This window comes from Juglans microcarpa x Juglans regia, chromosome 7S (assembly GCF_004785595.1).
Source record: "Juglans microcarpa x Juglans regia isolate MS1-56 chromosome 7S, Jm3101_v1.0, whole genome shotgun sequence".
NCBI lineage: Eukaryota > Viridiplantae > Streptophyta > Magnoliopsida > Fagales > Juglandaceae > Juglans > Juglans microcarpa x Juglans regia.
The window spans coordinates 16,890,829-16,909,093 of NC_054607.1; the positions used below are offsets into that span (position 1 = coordinate 16,890,829).

The window sequence follows — 18,265 nt, forward strand, 5'->3', positions numbered from 1 at the left end:
ATAAGTTTTGGTGATTGATTTGGAGTTGCTGAATGTAATTCTTAAAACAGATTCAAGTCATTGGACATGGATGGTCCAGCTTTAAGGATTTGTTTCAGTTTCTTAAAGATGTGCATGATACAGAAGCAAATAATACTTACCAAGGGCTTTCAATTTTTTTTTTTTTTTTTTTTTTGGGGGGGGGGGGGGCGGGGGTGTGGGGGGTGTTATGTAATTTTATCTCCTTACAAAATTATTATGAGTTTAATGCTGAAAAGCACAACAAATTTGCAAAATGCACATCAACTAAGAAGGGTCATGCTTCAAAATCTTTGTTGTATGACAGATCTTTCCAGAGCCAAAAGTTTACTAATACTGAATCAATGATGACCTGCACCAATAATTTATAGTGTAAGTAGAAAACGTTCTTTCGAAGACTTGCTTAATCAGGAAAACAAGAAAGAAAAATGGACAGAAAAGGAAAAATTCTTGTGAGAGAGGAAAAGTTAGATGACAGGAACCTGGTTAATATGTGCCACAACACAAGGAAGAACTAACAGCCCTGATTCACCAACTACATCACTGAGCTGATCCACTACAGCTACAACGATGAGCAGAGCTTTCTACATAATAAGGTGACTTTGTAAAACCCAAATACTCATTTTACAAAATTACATTGTTAACTGCAATGCACTAAGAATAAAATTGCATTTGCACTGGTGACCAACAGAGTATGGAACAACCAACCCACAATGGCAGATCATTTTAGGCAATCCATTCAGGCATATGTCAACCCAGATAGGATTAGAGCCTTTTGTATGATAGCTCTATGCATAGGATGGTTAAGCAATAGGTATATGGATATCGATCAGTATTCATATTTGAGTTCTATTTTTCAAATTTGTTTCAACAAATGTCAACCATGATGAAACCATTTCATCACTCATTTGACAATGTAGATGAATAGCAAAATGTAGTTAATGGATAAAATCATTCACTGCTAATCAACCAACCTGGCTACAAACTATTAAGAGAGCGCGGAAATTCTCTTTCTTTGAAAAAATGGATTCTCTACCACCAAAGCCGGCTGAGATGCACTTTACTGCAATGGCGTTAAAAACCAGAAGGGTGAGATGCACAAGTCTGCAAACAAATGAAGATTATAATCATTGTCAGATACAGATTTTTTATTTTACCAAATCTCTTGCCTTGTTAACCAAAAATAACTTAATTGAAAGCCATCTGGAAATACTATAGCAGAGGGAGACTCCTAATACCCTTCATTTAACTTGTCAAGCTCAAAAATTGTAAGGGCTTAAGTTGGGTGTAAAAAGTTCAAAAGTTGACATGTTTCCCTCAATATATATTCAGGGAAACATGTCATGGTAACCAATAGCTATTTGTTGGTCTAGAGCAAGGCAAGGTTCAATTTCAACTGACAGGAAGCACATGCTCTGTTATGACACAAGCAAATAAAAAAATTTAAATAATGGCAAGTATGTAAGTTAATTTCATTTCCAATTCCTTTTGTGAAAGAGAGAATAACTTGGACGTAGAAAAAAAACAGATTGACCAGAAAGAACATCTAATTGCTATATGAAGAACTCACATTCCCATTCCCATAGCTTCAATAAATCCTTTTGGCTTTAACATTAAAATCAAGGGTCTTGACTTGCTTACTTGCATCCATGGCGTCTAGAACAAGGTAGAGAGAATCAGTAATAGCTTATAAAAGATATTGACAAAAACCTTGCAGCAATAAAAAGCAACCTCCATAAGAAAAAAATTAGTTGAATACCAAGATAAATTGAGAATGAAGGTAAAATGCAAATGAACAAACGAACAACAAAGGTCCATTGAGATTATGCCTTTCCAAAGAAACAAGTTCTGATTTTTATAAAGAAGTCGCAAAGGCTTCAAAATCGTTGCCTTTGTAAAGACTTCAAAGACATCTTCTTGACTCTTACCATCCTACCTACACATTCAATTATATATCTCGGTTTAGTCTTTGGTGGTATATCATTCACCTGAGGAACCTGTTTCCTTAGAGGGCATCTTCTATTCGATAGTGCATGAAAAAAGCAAACATAACCTTGAGTCTCGACTTCACAATATCAGGGAGGTACACTGATAAGTTAGACCTCAGTGCAGACAATTCAGCATAAGACTGTCTATTTTTATTCATTTCTCTAAATGACGGGAAAAAATATCATTTGTTGAAAAGGTAGAAAAGGCCCAGTAGTCCAAGTCAAAAGAAGATCAAATGCTTACAAGACTAAGAAGGACAGTACTCATCATTGAGAAAATCCTTTGATTCTGATCAATATATGTTGCCAGACCTATAAACCAATCATAGTCAGATATTTTGGGGAAATAAAAATTATGATAGCTAGAGGTATTTAAGAAACAATAAAGAGTCTTATCCTATCTTTTTACAACAGATGCACTCATTATCTGGCTAATCAAAACCATATCATTCTTTTGGAGATGGTGGCATATATTCCAGCCAAGATTGGACAGAGTAATTTGATACATGAAATTCCGGAGGAATAGGACTTTTGGTCCTGCTGAGAAGATGGCCAATTGGGAGGAATAATGTTTGGGAGAACGGCAAGTCTTGCTTGGGACTCTGGCAGACTGCTAAGTGTCAGGGAGCCATTGGCTTATACATATTATATAATGCCCGGGGAGGACACTAAGGTAGCATCTGCAATAAGTTAAATGTATTTTGGGAAATTCAATGTGTAGGTTAGAGTTTTGAGGCTGATACACAAAAAATACAAGTCATCTGTAACCCCTGATAGATTTTTTATGATACTAAAGTTATGCAGCTGTCCTGTGGACATAGGCATATTGCTGAACAATATTAAACTGTCTTCAATTTCTCTTTTTTTCAATCTATAATCGCCTAATTCCAGAACAAATTTACAACAGATTCCATGGCAGACATACATGCAAGAAATTCTGCTTATTTGATACAACTCACAGTACAATGGAAGTCTGAAAATGCATTTATGTGCATTACCATAAAAGGTGATGCTTGAATACAGTTAAACAGGTCAAATGATTACACATTCCTTTCAAAGTAGAGGAAAATATCTGATCCTTTTTAGTCTAACAACATCATAGATATTTTCAGGAGGTCAAGAGGGAATTTGGATCTTTATGTACACCAAAAAGGTTACAATTGTCAAAGGAAAAAAATGAAGACAAATAGAACTTTTACCTTTCAACATATTTCGCACTACCTGTCAATGGAAAATCACATAAAAACCCTGCAAACTGAGTAACCACAAGGCTCATGATAAAAGTGGTGAAGTTGAACCATATCATTATGAATATTCTATTTGAAGGCCTTTACACCACACATCATCCACGTGGTATAATTTGATTTAGGAGATAAATTTTAAAATTTGAATTTTGCAAATCAAATTATGCCATGTGGATAATGTGTGGTGTAAAGACCTTCAAATAGAACTACTATATTTTATAATGTGTTGCAATCCACAAAAAGAAAAAAATAAATAAAAGACAGGAAGAAATTGTGAATTGAAGAGAGAAAAACTAGTATATCAGTAAGACAGTTCTCAAATTTTGTTACAGATAATATACAATTAGTTTGTTGCACACTTAATTATTGCTTCCTTTTATAGTTTATTCAATTCTTTTACCCCTTGCGAAGAGACTTGAACTTCTGAAACATATGGTGTTTGCGATAACATTGTTAAACAAAATGATCGATCCTACAGAGAATTTTAATCTAATAAAAAGCTGTACAAGCCCCAAATAGACAAGTCCCGCGTAGACCCTTTATAAAAAAGTGGGTCCACTAAAAAATAATGGTTTTTTTTTTTTTCACTTTTTCAAGGTGGGGTACACTTTTTGACAAAGGCTTGCACGGGGCTTGTTTATTTAGAGCTTGTACAAATCATTTCTCAAAACTTAAAAGCCAGATAAAGATTAGCCTTCCTGCAAGCTGCTATTTAAGTGAACAGTTAGCTCAGCTGTAATATTATACACTGGATCATGTAGAATATAGACTAAAATGCATTGACAAGCACAATGATCCTCCATAGTGCACTGGGGGTCGCTCCTAAATGTGATCCTAATGATAATGAAGATTTAGCAATAAGCTATAATCACTCCTCATGGTGGAACTTGTATAAGATATTTAAATTGCCAGTTTACCCCGATGATCATTTAATTACTCAAATCCAAATTCCATGCAGTAGACCTTAATCAAGTGCAACAAATTTCCATATAATTAGAAGTTTAAAATTAAACTTTGTGTCGAGGGTTAAATGATGTTACTTTCTTGATCCAAAGGAAAGTAATATGTATTTCTGTATTTCTACTGAATACACTGAAGCGTTTGTACTGTTCACTGTGCCGGTTATGTAAAAGATGTAGATTCTTGTCTTTTCCTTTACTTGCTCAGAAATTTTACAGGTATCGGGTCAAATGTTAGGGGAAGATTGTGAATGTGACTATTTGATTGGGTTTTTCTGAGTCAACTAGGAGATGGATTAAATCCTATTTTGTTAGGCACCAAAATAATGCCTACTTCAGTGTGATAGCTTGAGATAGAGGCAAGGAAGGAACCTTTCCCAAAATCAAAGGAACGAGAAGTGTGAAAATAAGACTCCAAAATAGCTCCCCTGTTGGAATGGATACACCAAAACCATCAGCAAAAACATTTGAGATCCAAAATGGCACCTGCATTGTAAGACAAACATTATCATGCTATTCCAGCAAAAAGACAGAAATGAAACCCAAAACATACAAACAGAAAAATATTGCAGATCCACTGTATATCTGAGTAACCGATATTTTTGTATTTCTAGCAGTGAAAGCAGATTCTATGGGAGTTCATCTAAGAACAAACACAAATTTCTTGCACGGAAAATATGTATGTGTAGTAGAAAAGGTCTAGCTAAAAAGTATGAACTACTTTTCATCTATTTTCTCGAGCATAGGCAAGAGAATGATGCTTAGAGGAATAATAACAGCAAAATAGTACATATAAAGTCATAGTAAACTTCTTTCAGTATCTGGCAAGCATTCCATTAGATGAACCATAAATTTTAGCATTAAGTTTTATTGTTTAAAAGAATAAATAGAGCGACAAACATAAATTCTAATGATTCATCAATAAATACACGTAATAAATCATACATCTTCTCTTACTAATGAAATGTCTGAGGTCCAATTGTACAAAAATAGCTTAAAACAAAGATAAACCAAAAAAGAATAAAGCATAAAAGCTGAAAAAGAAAAGTGAGTTCAAGAAACTTTCTCCTCAGCATAACATGTCTCAATGCCAGCAATTATAAAAAAACATTCACAACATGAATAGGGGATATGAGTACATATGTATTAAAAAAAACAGATAGCAACATATTCTGGAAAATTTATGTTGTAACGAAATAAACAGGAACAAGTTCTGAGGATATCATCTAGATCAACATATTGCAATTACAAAATTTGAGCATTTGTATCTAGCTTTCAAGGACACATAAATAGAATCACCAACAAATGAAGAGAGCAAAGAAAATCTGACCTACGGTAGGACTACTAGCCAACAAGCAAGGGTAATGTAAACAAGCTTTCTCTTTGGCCTAGAAATGAAATTGCTACTTGTGTCTGCAATTTTCCCCTTTCCACAGAAGGACATGAGAGAAAGTTTTAGGAATGGAATATCACCACAAATGTCACTGTTAGGACTGTAACCGGTACATTAATCCTACATGTAATGATGATGAAAAATTAGCTGAGTCTTTTCTTATCGTACTGAAAGTTACCATTATACTAATACAATAAACCACATTAGATCATAATGGAAGCTAAAATAATCTTGAAGTCAATATACAATAGAACTTGCATTCATTCTTCTTCCCTCCAATGCTTTCTTGAATTATAGACATGAAAGAAAGATGAATAAATTAATCATAAGAAGTACAGAGCATATTTAGTATAGGTACTAAGTGGGCCAAAAAAGAATAGTGGATAGTAGGAAGGATAGTTTAAACTTACTGTTAAAATGGCCAATAGATTAGATATCACAGTCATTGCAAGAGCAAGAGCAGAGTTCCCACCGACAAGCTGCAATCATAGAATGTTTAACCTCCTAAAGCATATAACATATTTTTTTCTGAAAGCACTATAGGAAAGTAAAAATGGAAACCTGTGTCAGTGCAACTCCACTAGATAATGTTGTTGGCATACAACTAAAAATCGCCAATCCTGTTCCAAGAAGCTTCACAATCAGTAACTTTGCCCAAAAAATTTCTATTTCAGTTAAATATTCATTCTTTTATATGGTTCATAGAGAGAGAGAAAACACTAGAAAGTGGCTTTTGTTTTCAGCCAGCATGCCTGTTACAAACTCCTGAGGTGCGAGCTGAACTTGCAAAATCAGCCTGGAGAATAAGGGGCTAACCAACAGAATAGAAACCTGGACAATCAAGTACAACAGTTAATTGCACATGCCATTAGAAATAGCAACATATGTCTTCTCATCTATCAACATGATTGGGAAGAACTGAAGAAGCATTCAGGCCACTATCAGCTAAATGTTTTGAGGCCTCATAGAAATTGTGTCTCCATACAAATTCTAAAGATTAGTACTTATTACAAACATAGGCAACAAGCTATCAGCTTTCTATTTGGTTGGAAAATGAATGTTTATAACCTTAGCTCATGATCAGAGCATCAAATGGAAGCAATGACTTTTTTTGTCCCACTGAAAACCTAAGGTACTCTCAAAATGAATTAATCCCTCAGTCCCTGCTTTACCAGAAGATATAATTCTTGGAGATGTTGAAAGAATAATAAGGAAACCAAAGATTATATTATTCAATGTCCCAAGTTTATTTACTTAAAAAATGAAATTTACTACGAGCCGTTTCAAGCTGAAGTGATTTTACTTTAAAAGGGTTGAGAACTAAATAAACAAACGAATGCATTGAAACAAGAAGCTGTGCTTTAAAAAAGGCAACCTTACAAACATGAATTTGTTTAGGAAATGCACTCTATCCATCCAAATTTCAGTATAGAAAAGTCATTTGAGTTTGTGAAAACAATCTTAGTAATGCTTTCACTTACTCAGAAAAGTTGAGAATCAGAGCAAGAACACATTATGAAAATTCATGGTAATGGTTTCAAATATTTGTTAAGATAAAATTAAGACTGATCAGATGATAATTGGCATAAAATTCTCCTAATCGATCAAAAAGTTCTGAAGATGGAAATTGACTAGGGTTTGCAAATACTTTCATGTCACTGAATAGTTGAACTAGATAAAGGGCCTGAGGGGAAGAACTTGAACGTAGAGAAGGCTCATAAAAACTTTGTGATCATACCAGCCCAAATATTCCAGCTGGCCATGCTTCTGCAACTGCTCGAAATTCCCCACCCCGTAACTTCAGCCCTAAAATATTCAAGAGGAGTTCAGGGAAGGCAAGAAACAGACATGTAAATAAACAAACCATGATGAACAGAACTGCACCTGAGATAAAGAAAATTCCGCAAGTACTAAATTTTGACAATGAATATCTGTGTGCAAGACAGCCAAGAGTCGGATTTGAAAATCCCAAAACTACTCCACTGATTAGAGCTACAATTTAAGTTACAAGATTAGTGAACTGATTGCGAGAAAGAACAGAAGAATCAGAGAGCAGGATCTTGAGAATCAAAAGATAAATTTCCTTCAACTTCTACAAATATTTTAGGGCTAAAGACAAAAAAAGCAATCAAACTTCAAAGGGATATATTACTTACAACATGATACATATCAATCATGATTTTAAATACACAAATAATAATGACGACGATAATCTTGGTGGTTGGGATGGGGTGGAAATTTGACCAAAAGTACTGAAAATTTGCAGAATATTTGAGTTCAACCAAGTCGATCCAATATATCAAATGAGACAAGCCACAGATTTCAAAGGCATGCAACAAACACTGATTAAGATCACCCTGAGCTAAAAAAAAGTTAATCATGCCTGGCACCAATATACAAAAATTCCTTCAATATATCATTTGAGCAAATTGAGATCATGAAGCATCAAAACCATGCTAGAATTTAAATGAGGATGATGTAAATCCAAACCCACTTTATGTCAGGAAAATCCATTAAAAATCACCTTCCACTGATAATGAATATATGATCATTATTACTCCCTTAAAAATGATCAACATTACCTATAGGAAGGAAGTTAGTCAGAGTAAAATTGAATAATGCTTTTGCCAAGGTTGATACATTTGCTGATTTCAAAACCTTCTTATGATTACTTCCATCAGAGTTACCCTGTAAAGCAAGTAATACTTTTTCACTTCAAGACAAGATGGGTGGGCATGCCATGCCAATCATGCCAAATGATAGTATTCCTAGAGAAGCATTCATTTCAATTATGGATTACTAAATTGATTTCAAAGACTAAGAATGAGCAGAAATACGCTTGAAATGATGTACGCATCCTGCAACAAGAAAGCTTCAATCATAATCCTAGCATATACTATTCAATTTTCACTAAGCTCACTTTAATTTTGCTACCCAATTACTTTTCCAGCCTCAACCTTGTTTCTTGTATCTCAGCTTGATATTCAACCAATAAAGATGCCAATAGGATTAAACTAATACAACCTATAGTTGTATTAATATATACAATTATCCCAATGATAGTTAATCGGTTGACATGGTATTTTGCAACACCAAAGGATGCAGGTGAGTTTGCAAGCAATAATACTCCCAGCTTTCAAAAGGCCAATGTGGTTAAGTATAGAGTGATTTTGGAAAGAAAGGAGGAAATATTATTATAATTCCGATAACCTTCTCAATGTTCCGATATTTTGTAATGCATAATAACTGCTGAGACAACATTTGAGTCTCAGCACCAAAATTTTTACACTAAATACTTAGATTCACCTCAAATACATACATACATACATACATATATATATATATATATATATATATATACACACAGTCAAAACAACTTTTTTCCATCTTTGTGAGTCTCCATTGCTGGAGTGTAAACCTAATCGGGGGGAAACCTGCACTTTATTACTAATAAGAACACTAGTTAAATTTCCCAATACAAAGATATTATACATAGAAGGATGAAAATTAATAAATAAATATTTAAGTCCAATTGCAGCCAAATGTTAGGCAAAGATGAATGAAGAAATCCAACAAACAGTGGAATTCAAGAAGATGACCTGATTGGAATTCGCAATGGCACGTACAGGCAATGGAAATGTCCTTATGTTAAGCGTGGAAACGGGGGACAAACCGGAAAACAGAGCAGTGTTGGCCAGAAAACATGGGTTATGACGAGGAAAACACACTGGAAACAAAGGCGGTCTGCAACCTGGGGTGGTGGTGTTTATAGCTGCTGGCATCATAATTATTACTGAAAACTGTGGAAGAAGAATAGAAAGCTTTCACGGTGGCAGTTGCAGAATATTCAACTGCAACTATTTCTTGAAGACCCTGGTCGCGGTGCAACAATGAACAAACAAGCTTATCATGGCAATTCTTTAAACGAAGAAATAACATAAACACTAATTTCATTAATAATAATAATAATAATAATAATAATAATAATATATTTTGTCAGTTTATTTTAAATTTTATCCTTTTCATTATATCAACTTTTCTTAATTAAAATTAGTATTTTTTAAAAAAAATTAAAAAAATACTGATTTAAATTTAATTTATATTTAAATTAAAAAATAATTAATTTTATAACTTTCTATCAGTTTAATTGAGACAAATAGCAATTTCTTACCATATGAGAAATTGAGTCCGTATATTAACTTTACACTATATTTTATTTAATTAAATATTTTAATCAGTAATAGGTCTGCTCATTAAAAAAAGTCTGCCTACACATAAAATAAATATTGAAAATATAATATAAATAACTAAAAGAAAATACTATTTATCATCTCACACACCACGTATTAACATGTGATTTATTATTTTTATTTTTTTTATTTAAACACATAGTAAATATCAATATGTGTATTTAAATAGAAAAATAAAATTGATAAATTATATATTTTGTATAGTATATGAGACCATAAGCACAACTTCTCAATTTCTTTCTTTTCATCAAGGAGTAAAGTTCAACTCTTACCTATGATAATTTCAATGATAAATTAGTGGAGCAATGCTAGAGTATATAAAAAGAGTAATGGTACGTACAGTTGTAGAGTGTATAAGTGCTGCTTAATTACTTTGAAAAAGAATGGATCAACAATTAAAAAATTTGCCTATTTTCATAAGAATTCCATATCAAAAGTTTTATATACAGTCATTTTTATATATTTTTTATACGCTCTATTAATATGGTTGGTTGCATCACTTTTTTTAATATAAAATAATTATTTTGACCAATCATATCAATAAAATATATAAAAAATATACAAAAATTATTGTATATAACAGAATTTATTTTATATTTGTTCATTTTTTTAAAAAAACAATATACGATATTTACGCGATTGTAACTTACATTTCTAGAGCATCCTACGTAGGACACGTGATCCGGGGGTGACCAAATAAATGCGTGAAAGGACTTGTATGGTCTTATTTTCAGGGCTTATCAGGAGGGTACTGTTCCATCAATCTAACTCAGACCTGCCCCTATAGTGTGGGACCCTTCCTCACAAACAACCAAACAAAAATAAAGAGAAAATGAAGATTGTTTACTTTGCCATTTCCTTTTTTATAAATTTATTTTTTAATTTAAATTAAATGTCAAATTATATAATTATCACATTAAAGTTAATTATCTTTATGACTTTAATCCTCACCAGCTTAATACTTGTTACAGTTTATCCCCCCCCCCCCGAAATTGAAAAATATTAATATCATATAATATTAATTGTTTAAGTCTAAAAAATATTTTGAGTTTTAAACAAATAATAATAGATACGATTTTAAAAACTGAAAATTTCACGTACTCTTTTTAAAAAAATAAATTCTCTCATTAAAAAATTATTTTTTCATATAGATTTTAGATTTATTTACTGTTTTCAAATGAATTAAATGAGATTTGATCATATTAAAATTGTAAATATATATATATTTTTTAAAATCAGAAAATATTTTAAAATTCTTTACATAAAGTTTTTTTTCCCATCGTATATTTTTTCCCCTTGTTTTTGTTTTTTAATTTTGTTTTGGACCAAGATGTAATTGGATTTGTTTTGGGTCATACTCGGGCCGAAGTTGGACCAATTCACCGAGAATTTGCACCTAAACCGGGCTGAGATGAGTTTGGACTGGGTTCCTATATTCCGTGCATGGATCTGAGCTCAGTTCAGCTCTGCTAATTTATTATAGGTAAATGGGCCCCAAAGGCCCATAGAAGGCTTCAACCCATGAAGGCAAGCAAGGCATCTCCAAAAGGCCAGACCATAGTGTAGGAAGGATGAAAAGTCAAAGGATCCTGCTACAGCTATCGAGGGTACTCACGTAATTTTATTTTTTGTTTTTTCCTTTTAAAACACTTTTTAAATCCCTTAAACATTTAAAAATAATTAAAAAATATTTCCTTAATTGTTACGTAAAAAAAAAAAACAAATCGGTCAGAATCCTCCCAAGCATTATTCAAAGTCGAATATGGTCATGGCTTATACGAACGAGAAACTTGTAGTCTTGTAGATAGAGAGTTCTTATAGGTCTAGTTTATTTTTAAAGATGAGATGAGATGAGTTAAAATTAAAATTAAAAGATTGAATAAAATATTATTAGAATATTTTTTTTAATATTTTTTTTATTTTAATATTTTAAAAAAATTAAATTTTTTATTTTATTTTATTTTGAAATTTGAGAAGCTACCATCGAAAACAACTTAAAAGTTACATTTACATGATGCTTATTTAGGGAAAATATTTCTAGTGCTAGAAGGTCCTTCGTTCATCTACGACAACACTTTCTCCATCAAACTATTTTGATGATAAAAGAACGATAAAGGATAAAGTTTTGCCATAAATTAAGTTAAAATAATTGATTAGTGTTAAAGATAAAAAGAGATTACATAAGGCCCAATTTGAATAGTGAAATTATTTCATTTTATCTCATCATTATAACTTTTTCAAATTCCAACATAAAATATAATAAATAATTCAACTTTTTCAAATCTTAAAATAATAATAATAATATTAAAAAATAATATTCTAACAATATTTTATTCAACTTTAATTTCAACTCACTATCCAAACGATACCTAAAGTAGTAAATTCACAAAGTAACGTAGTTTTATATAATCTATTATATTTACTTTACAATAAAAATAATTTTACAATCTAACGTATGACATTAAATTATGTCACTTTATAAATTTACTTTTATGTACTTCTTTTGTAAATAATATACTTCTTAAAATAATTTCAGTTGTTAAATTCTCATGTGCCACTTGGGCTAAGCATGTGGTCCACTTTGGAGCAAAATTTCATCATGCCCTATTAATAAAAATAGTCAAATTGTACTAAACAAAATAATTACAATAATAATCTTTTTGTGATTTATTTCATAACTCTTGAACCTGTAAATCATGAATGAGTAATACTACTCATCATCCAATCTTTTATCATCTTTTTATCATCCTATGATGTGACATTAAGTGATTGAAAATTATTTATTATATTTCAATTGTGAACCTATCATTTAATGACACGTCATGGGATGATAGAATGATGATAGAAGTTTAGATGATGAATAGAGTTTTTCATCATGAATTGCATCTCAAAGCCATGGAATACACAGTAAAGGGTTGGTGACACCCACAAAGACCTGTATCCCTTCATTATGTGGGAAGCACGTATTATTTTAATAAAAGGATACATGAAAATAACTTAGTTTTTTTTTTTTTTTAAATGTGCAAGTCACATGTTTAATAGAGACTTGTGATTTTTTTATAAAGAGAAAAAATATTTATAACCGTGAATTGTGCAATTGTCGGGTAATCGTTTTGAAAAAAGTAAATAAAATATAGGACTCACGTGAAAAAGATTAATTTTTTAATAGTGGACCCCACTATTTTTTTTTTTCAAAATAATTACGCAGCATCTATGCATTTCACGATTGTATGTAGAATTACTCTTTTATAAAGGATTCAGAAGATGTTCTCTGGAAAACCAATTTGAGGGAAAACTATGTCCATACATCCGATTAAATTATCCCAAGCCATCTTTAACAAACCAAAATCTCACGCCCTCCATAGAGTGAGTCTCTGGTTTACCTGTGGCATGCATCGAGTGATTGTGGTGGGGAGTTCGTGGCAACTCACATCGACCGAGGGTTACGCTTCTGGCGATAGAAATCGTCAGCAGTCCTAGTATCGACAGATGGTGGCTTGCCAGCCCAAATGAGCCATGGGGAGATGGGCTCCTGTCGAGTGCACAACCATGTGCACCCAGTGCTCACCTTGCACAGTGTGCACACCCCCGTTGTCGAAGATCACCTCATTGGGGGATAGAAATGTGCACCCGTTCCACACACTTTGCATAGTGGATGGGGGCCACCGCAGCGTAGACATAAATTGCCGGTAGTCCATGTGGTGGCAGCCAGCGGGTCAATGGGCCTCAAGTCTCCGAGGTGCAAGACAACGTGCACCCGTTGTGCATTGTGCATGGTAATTCATCTACTTGGCCCGTTGGATTTGTGTTTTACGCACAATGAACAACATGTGCACAATGTTGTTAACCGCAATGGGCAAGGAAGTGTTCATTCGCCCAATTTTTGTGACAGTGTCGCCAATAAAAATAAGAGTGGAGACGCTGAGAATACTTATCTGGAGAAATATATAACTGCTCAGTCTGAGATGATTTTGCAAGGCATAAAATCAATCTTCTCCCACTTCCTTTGTAGAAAATTAGTTGAGATCCCACAAACGGCGCCAAATGTTAATGCCAAAAATCACACAACAGTCTGGAAGGAGAGAAATAGTTATTCCAAGCCCGCTATACAAACTCGACCCTAGATCGGTACAGTTTGGAGCTCCTGGCGGTAGTCCGATATAGTTGTACAACGTTGGTGCGTACATTCATGGCGGTAAATGAAAATTAAATGCAGAGAAATAAAAGAGAATGAGACACATAGATTTACGTAGTTCGGAACTGGACCTACATCCAGGATTGTTTGGAAGACAAATCTATTATAATATGAATATTTTACAGTCTCTTATAGTCTCTTATTTCTCATTGTACAACGGAAGTCAGAGATCTATTTGCTGGAGATCTTCTCTTTGGAGTCCTCGTCGTGAGGTTGAAGAAACCGAAGAAGTTCAGAAATCCCCAAAAGCCCCCTTGAAGTCGTCTGGCCATCCCTTTTTATCTGATACGATCTCTCTTTCCTCGTGCCCATTGGGAGTTGTGAGGAATGACAACCTTTTCTCTCACATGCCTGACCTCATATCTTTTCTCAACTTTCTCATTTTTCTTTCCATTTTTGTGTCCTCATTCTCTTTCCCTTGATACATTTTTTTCCCTTGTCCCCCCATGTCTCTTCTGTCTCCTCCTCATTTGTCCTTCTGTTGTCTTCTAGTGGAGACCCCCTAATGGGCTGGGCCTGAACTATTTTATCCCATTCAGCTCCTCTTCCCCCAGTCTTCTTTCTTTTAACACCATGATCCATATGTTGTCTATCAAATTGACTTCCAGCAATTATCTTCTTTGGAAAAGTCAGATCCTAATTCTTCTTCTTACTAGCCAAAATCTACTTGGTTACATAGATGACTCTATCTCTCCACCTCCTGCCACAAGTTCTGAAAATAACATTTCAATCCCTAATCTTGCATATACTTAATTCCTCGAAGCAAATGTACAGACCAGTTAGTTCTCATGAGCCTTCTCTATTCTTTCCTCTCTGAAGAAGAAGCTATGAGGTTCCCATGCACCGGAATAGTACTTGAAAACTCATTTTCTCACAAACCAAAGACATGCAAGTTACACCTCAAAGATAATCTCTAGCTTATGCACGAAGAAATGCACGAAAAGTGTCAGTGAATACTCTCGAGCATTTAAGGCGATGTTTGGATGTTAAGATGATCTCAAATAATTTGTAAATAGTAGTTAATAATAGTAAATTATTTATAAATAATAGTGAAGTAACTTGAGACTCTTTGTGATGAACTTGCTGCCATGGGTTTAATTAAAAAAACAATATACATAGCGAGATTAATGTTTCTACAACCACTAGATATTAGTTTATAATTAATCTCGGACTAGATCTTATAAATAGCTATATATGGCCACCTAAATTGAATCAAAACAAAAGTACTAAATCTAAATAGTATCAAAACGTACAAGATTATTCTCATTCAACTACATCATATGCACGCGTACACACGGTATATATGCACATGAAGTGATCAAGTCAATTATCCCGCATTTTGATCAGCTTAGTTTTTTATTCAGGAAAAAAAAAAAAAACCAAAATTCTCCAACGTGGTAGTTACGTACGATGATATCATGTTATCTCCTAGAGAAGTATTATATACACAAAAAAATTATATAAAAATAAATCTACAAACTGACGTAACTTTACATGATCCGTTAAAATAATTTTATAATATGACGTACTACATCAAATTATATCAGTTTATGAATTTAATTTTGTGTAATCTTTTTATGGTTAAAATATTTCTCTGTCTCCCGATAATCATGATGAAAACTATATAAATAGAGACCATGTTTGGTATTCTGCCATTAGAATCAACCCAACGGCTCAAAACTGCCATAATTTGTGAGGTCGATCGAAGAGAGACACGTACGAGGTCATGGTCAATGATAGAGGCGTGCAGCCAATAAATATTTTTGTCTTTTTAATACCAAATTCTAAAAGCTTGCAGATTGTCATAAACCCTGCAGTGTAAGTTTTTGACTATCATGTTTACAATATGCTACGTATTCATTTCTCTCGAGCCATGATACATTTATTGACCTATTCCATTTATAATATATATATATATATATATATATGTTTTTTCAACATCTACTTAAGCTCTCAGCTACGTACGTACCTTCAAACTTTGAAAGTCGTTTCAAGCGAATATTAATAATGGGAGTATGAGAAAAACAGCATAAATGTAGTACTAATATTAATATCAATATATCTCTGTTGCAGCATTGTTTGCTTGACTTTGTGGTATATATCAAGTTTTCGGTGCTAATAATATTCATGTTGATCTAGAAGACACATATATGAAAGCTTACCAATAAAGCTTAAATTAATTTAGCTAGAATAAAATGAATCTCTCTCTCATACACCGTACACAACGAGAGCATATTCCTCAACCTCTCTTTAATCGTAATTTTTTCATTATATTGAGAGTTATGTGAGGTTAAGAGAAACTGTATAATTATCAAATATAATGGATTTCGTCTCCAAAAGATTGGTAGAAATAAGCTTTTATGTCGAACCTCATAAATCTATATGTCTATTTATTTATTTACACTTTATATATTTTATTTATTTATTTCGTAGACGAGCATATGAGCACTGCACCATATCAATTTCCAAGTTACCATCTTGGCCACTAGAAAGCATATATTGTTGGACTCCAATCATGCCGAAAGCATAAGAATGTTGATGACATACTAGAATTCTTAATTTTGAATAATTTTAGGAAATTTTGATTAAACCCCATCATGTGGTATGAAGTACTTAGATATATATAGGAGTGCATTTTTTAGTAACTCATGTGGCCGTATGAGATAATGAAAAAGATCATGACTAGCTTTGTCAATCTTTCTGTCCATCAATATTATTAACCGAAAACACGTACTAGTCTCACGAGTACTTCTCACGTATATTTTTCAATTAAATCGGTTTTTTTTTTTAAATATATAAAATAAATTTTTTCTAACAAATTATAATAAAAAGGATGGTGTTACTCTGCCGCTTGAGTAGCAACGCTCATTTATACAACTTTTGTTTTTTAGTTTTTTATTTATTTTTTATTTTATATTTTTTAATATATTTAAATATTTTTAAAAAATAAAAAAAATATATCAATATATTTAAAATAAATTTCTTAATTATTAAGTTAAAAAAATATTAAAAAAAATTTTCCTACAGAGATACGGACGGCGTAGAAGCTTTTGCCTAATAGAAATGTGTGGCGGGCAAGTTCTGGTCAAATCGAGTCCATTCCCCGATGCTTCCACAGTGTTGTACTTGTCCCACTCCTAATTAAAAAAAAAAAAATTTATATTTTTCCAACACAAATTAATTTTATCTTCTAATTTGTTAACGAAATGAAGTTAAATTAATTTCGTTTTTAAAAGAAATTAATTTCATTTTTTAAAGAAATTAAAGTACTCGTACGTACCAGAGTGGTTATCTCTAAAAGAATAAAGTTACATAATAATAGTGTCTTAAGCTAGCCCAAGAACTACACCATAGCACAGGAGATATTTAATCAAGATATTCATAATTTCATTCAAATATTATTACTGGAATTAAAACAATTTTATTAGGGAAAATATTGCCCTTGAAATTTTAGATAAGAAAAATTCTATGCACCACATTAATATCATCCTATTTTCAACCTGTTTTGTAAGATGTGTCATATTTATCACCATTAGATGATAAATAATCGTCACATTTATCACATTTATTGAAATATTATTTATCAACGTGTTACACATATTACATAATGGGATAAAAGTAGCTAGATGAGCGTGTGGTGTGCATTATTACTCTTTCAATTTCAAACCTTTAACTTTTCCGGCCAATCATTATAAATTTTCTAAACTTTCAAATAAAATAAAATAAAAAACACAAAATTTTCAAATTTCAAAACAAAACTAGATTAATTTTTTTTAACTTTATAATAATTTTATTCAATTTTTTCTCTCATTTTCTAAAACAAAATAAAACATCTTAATTTAAACTATTTTATTATTATTTAAAGATATCTTGTGCTATTTTAAAAGTCCAAACGAACCTTAAGTGTAACCATAGATGTAGATTTTTTTTTTCTTAAGAAAATGAGAGGCGGGAGTGACCAGCGTAGCAATCCTCTCCGGACGTAACCATATGAGCATGTTCTCGTTGCAAAATATCCGGTTTGAGTCATAGCTACTGCCTCCAAAAGTGAGCCCGTCACCATAGCACCTCCAAAATATCTAGTTAACTCAAAACCCATCCCATGACCAGCTCTAAGAATTATGCATTTTTTGACATTATAATCACCAACAGTACCGACGTCGGCTTATAGAAGATGATCAAGTTCTAAGAAGACTAAATAATTACGAGAGAAGAGGA

The 18,265-nt window shown here is 32.5% G+C and overlaps 1 protein-coding gene across 1 annotated transcript; it reads right to left on the reverse strand.

Annotated features, from left to right (window-relative positions):
* Window positions 1–197: 197 nt before the first annotated feature.
* On the reverse strand, window positions 198–10,099 carry LOC121241164 (probable sodium/metabolite cotransporter BASS4, chloroplastic). Its single transcript, XM_041138816.1, has 15 exons — window positions 10,069–10,099; window positions 9,202–9,457; window positions 8,185–8,290; window positions 7,487–7,594; window positions 7,341–7,408; window positions 6,355–6,433; window positions 6,164–6,222; window positions 6,013–6,081; window positions 4,582–4,695; window positions 3,206–3,227; window positions 2,251–2,318; window positions 1,589–1,674; window positions 993–1,122; window positions 501–602; window positions 198–370 (listed from the first exon to the last, which is right to left on the reverse strand). The coding sequence occupies exons 2-15, from the start codon at window positions 9,385–9,387 to the stop codon at window positions 296–298; spliced, it is 1,272 nt and encodes a 423-aa protein (XP_040994750.1). The 5' UTR covers window positions 9,388–9,457; window positions 10,069–10,099; the 3' UTR covers window positions 198–295.
* Between the last annotated feature and the right edge of the window lie 8,166 nt (window positions 10,100–18,265).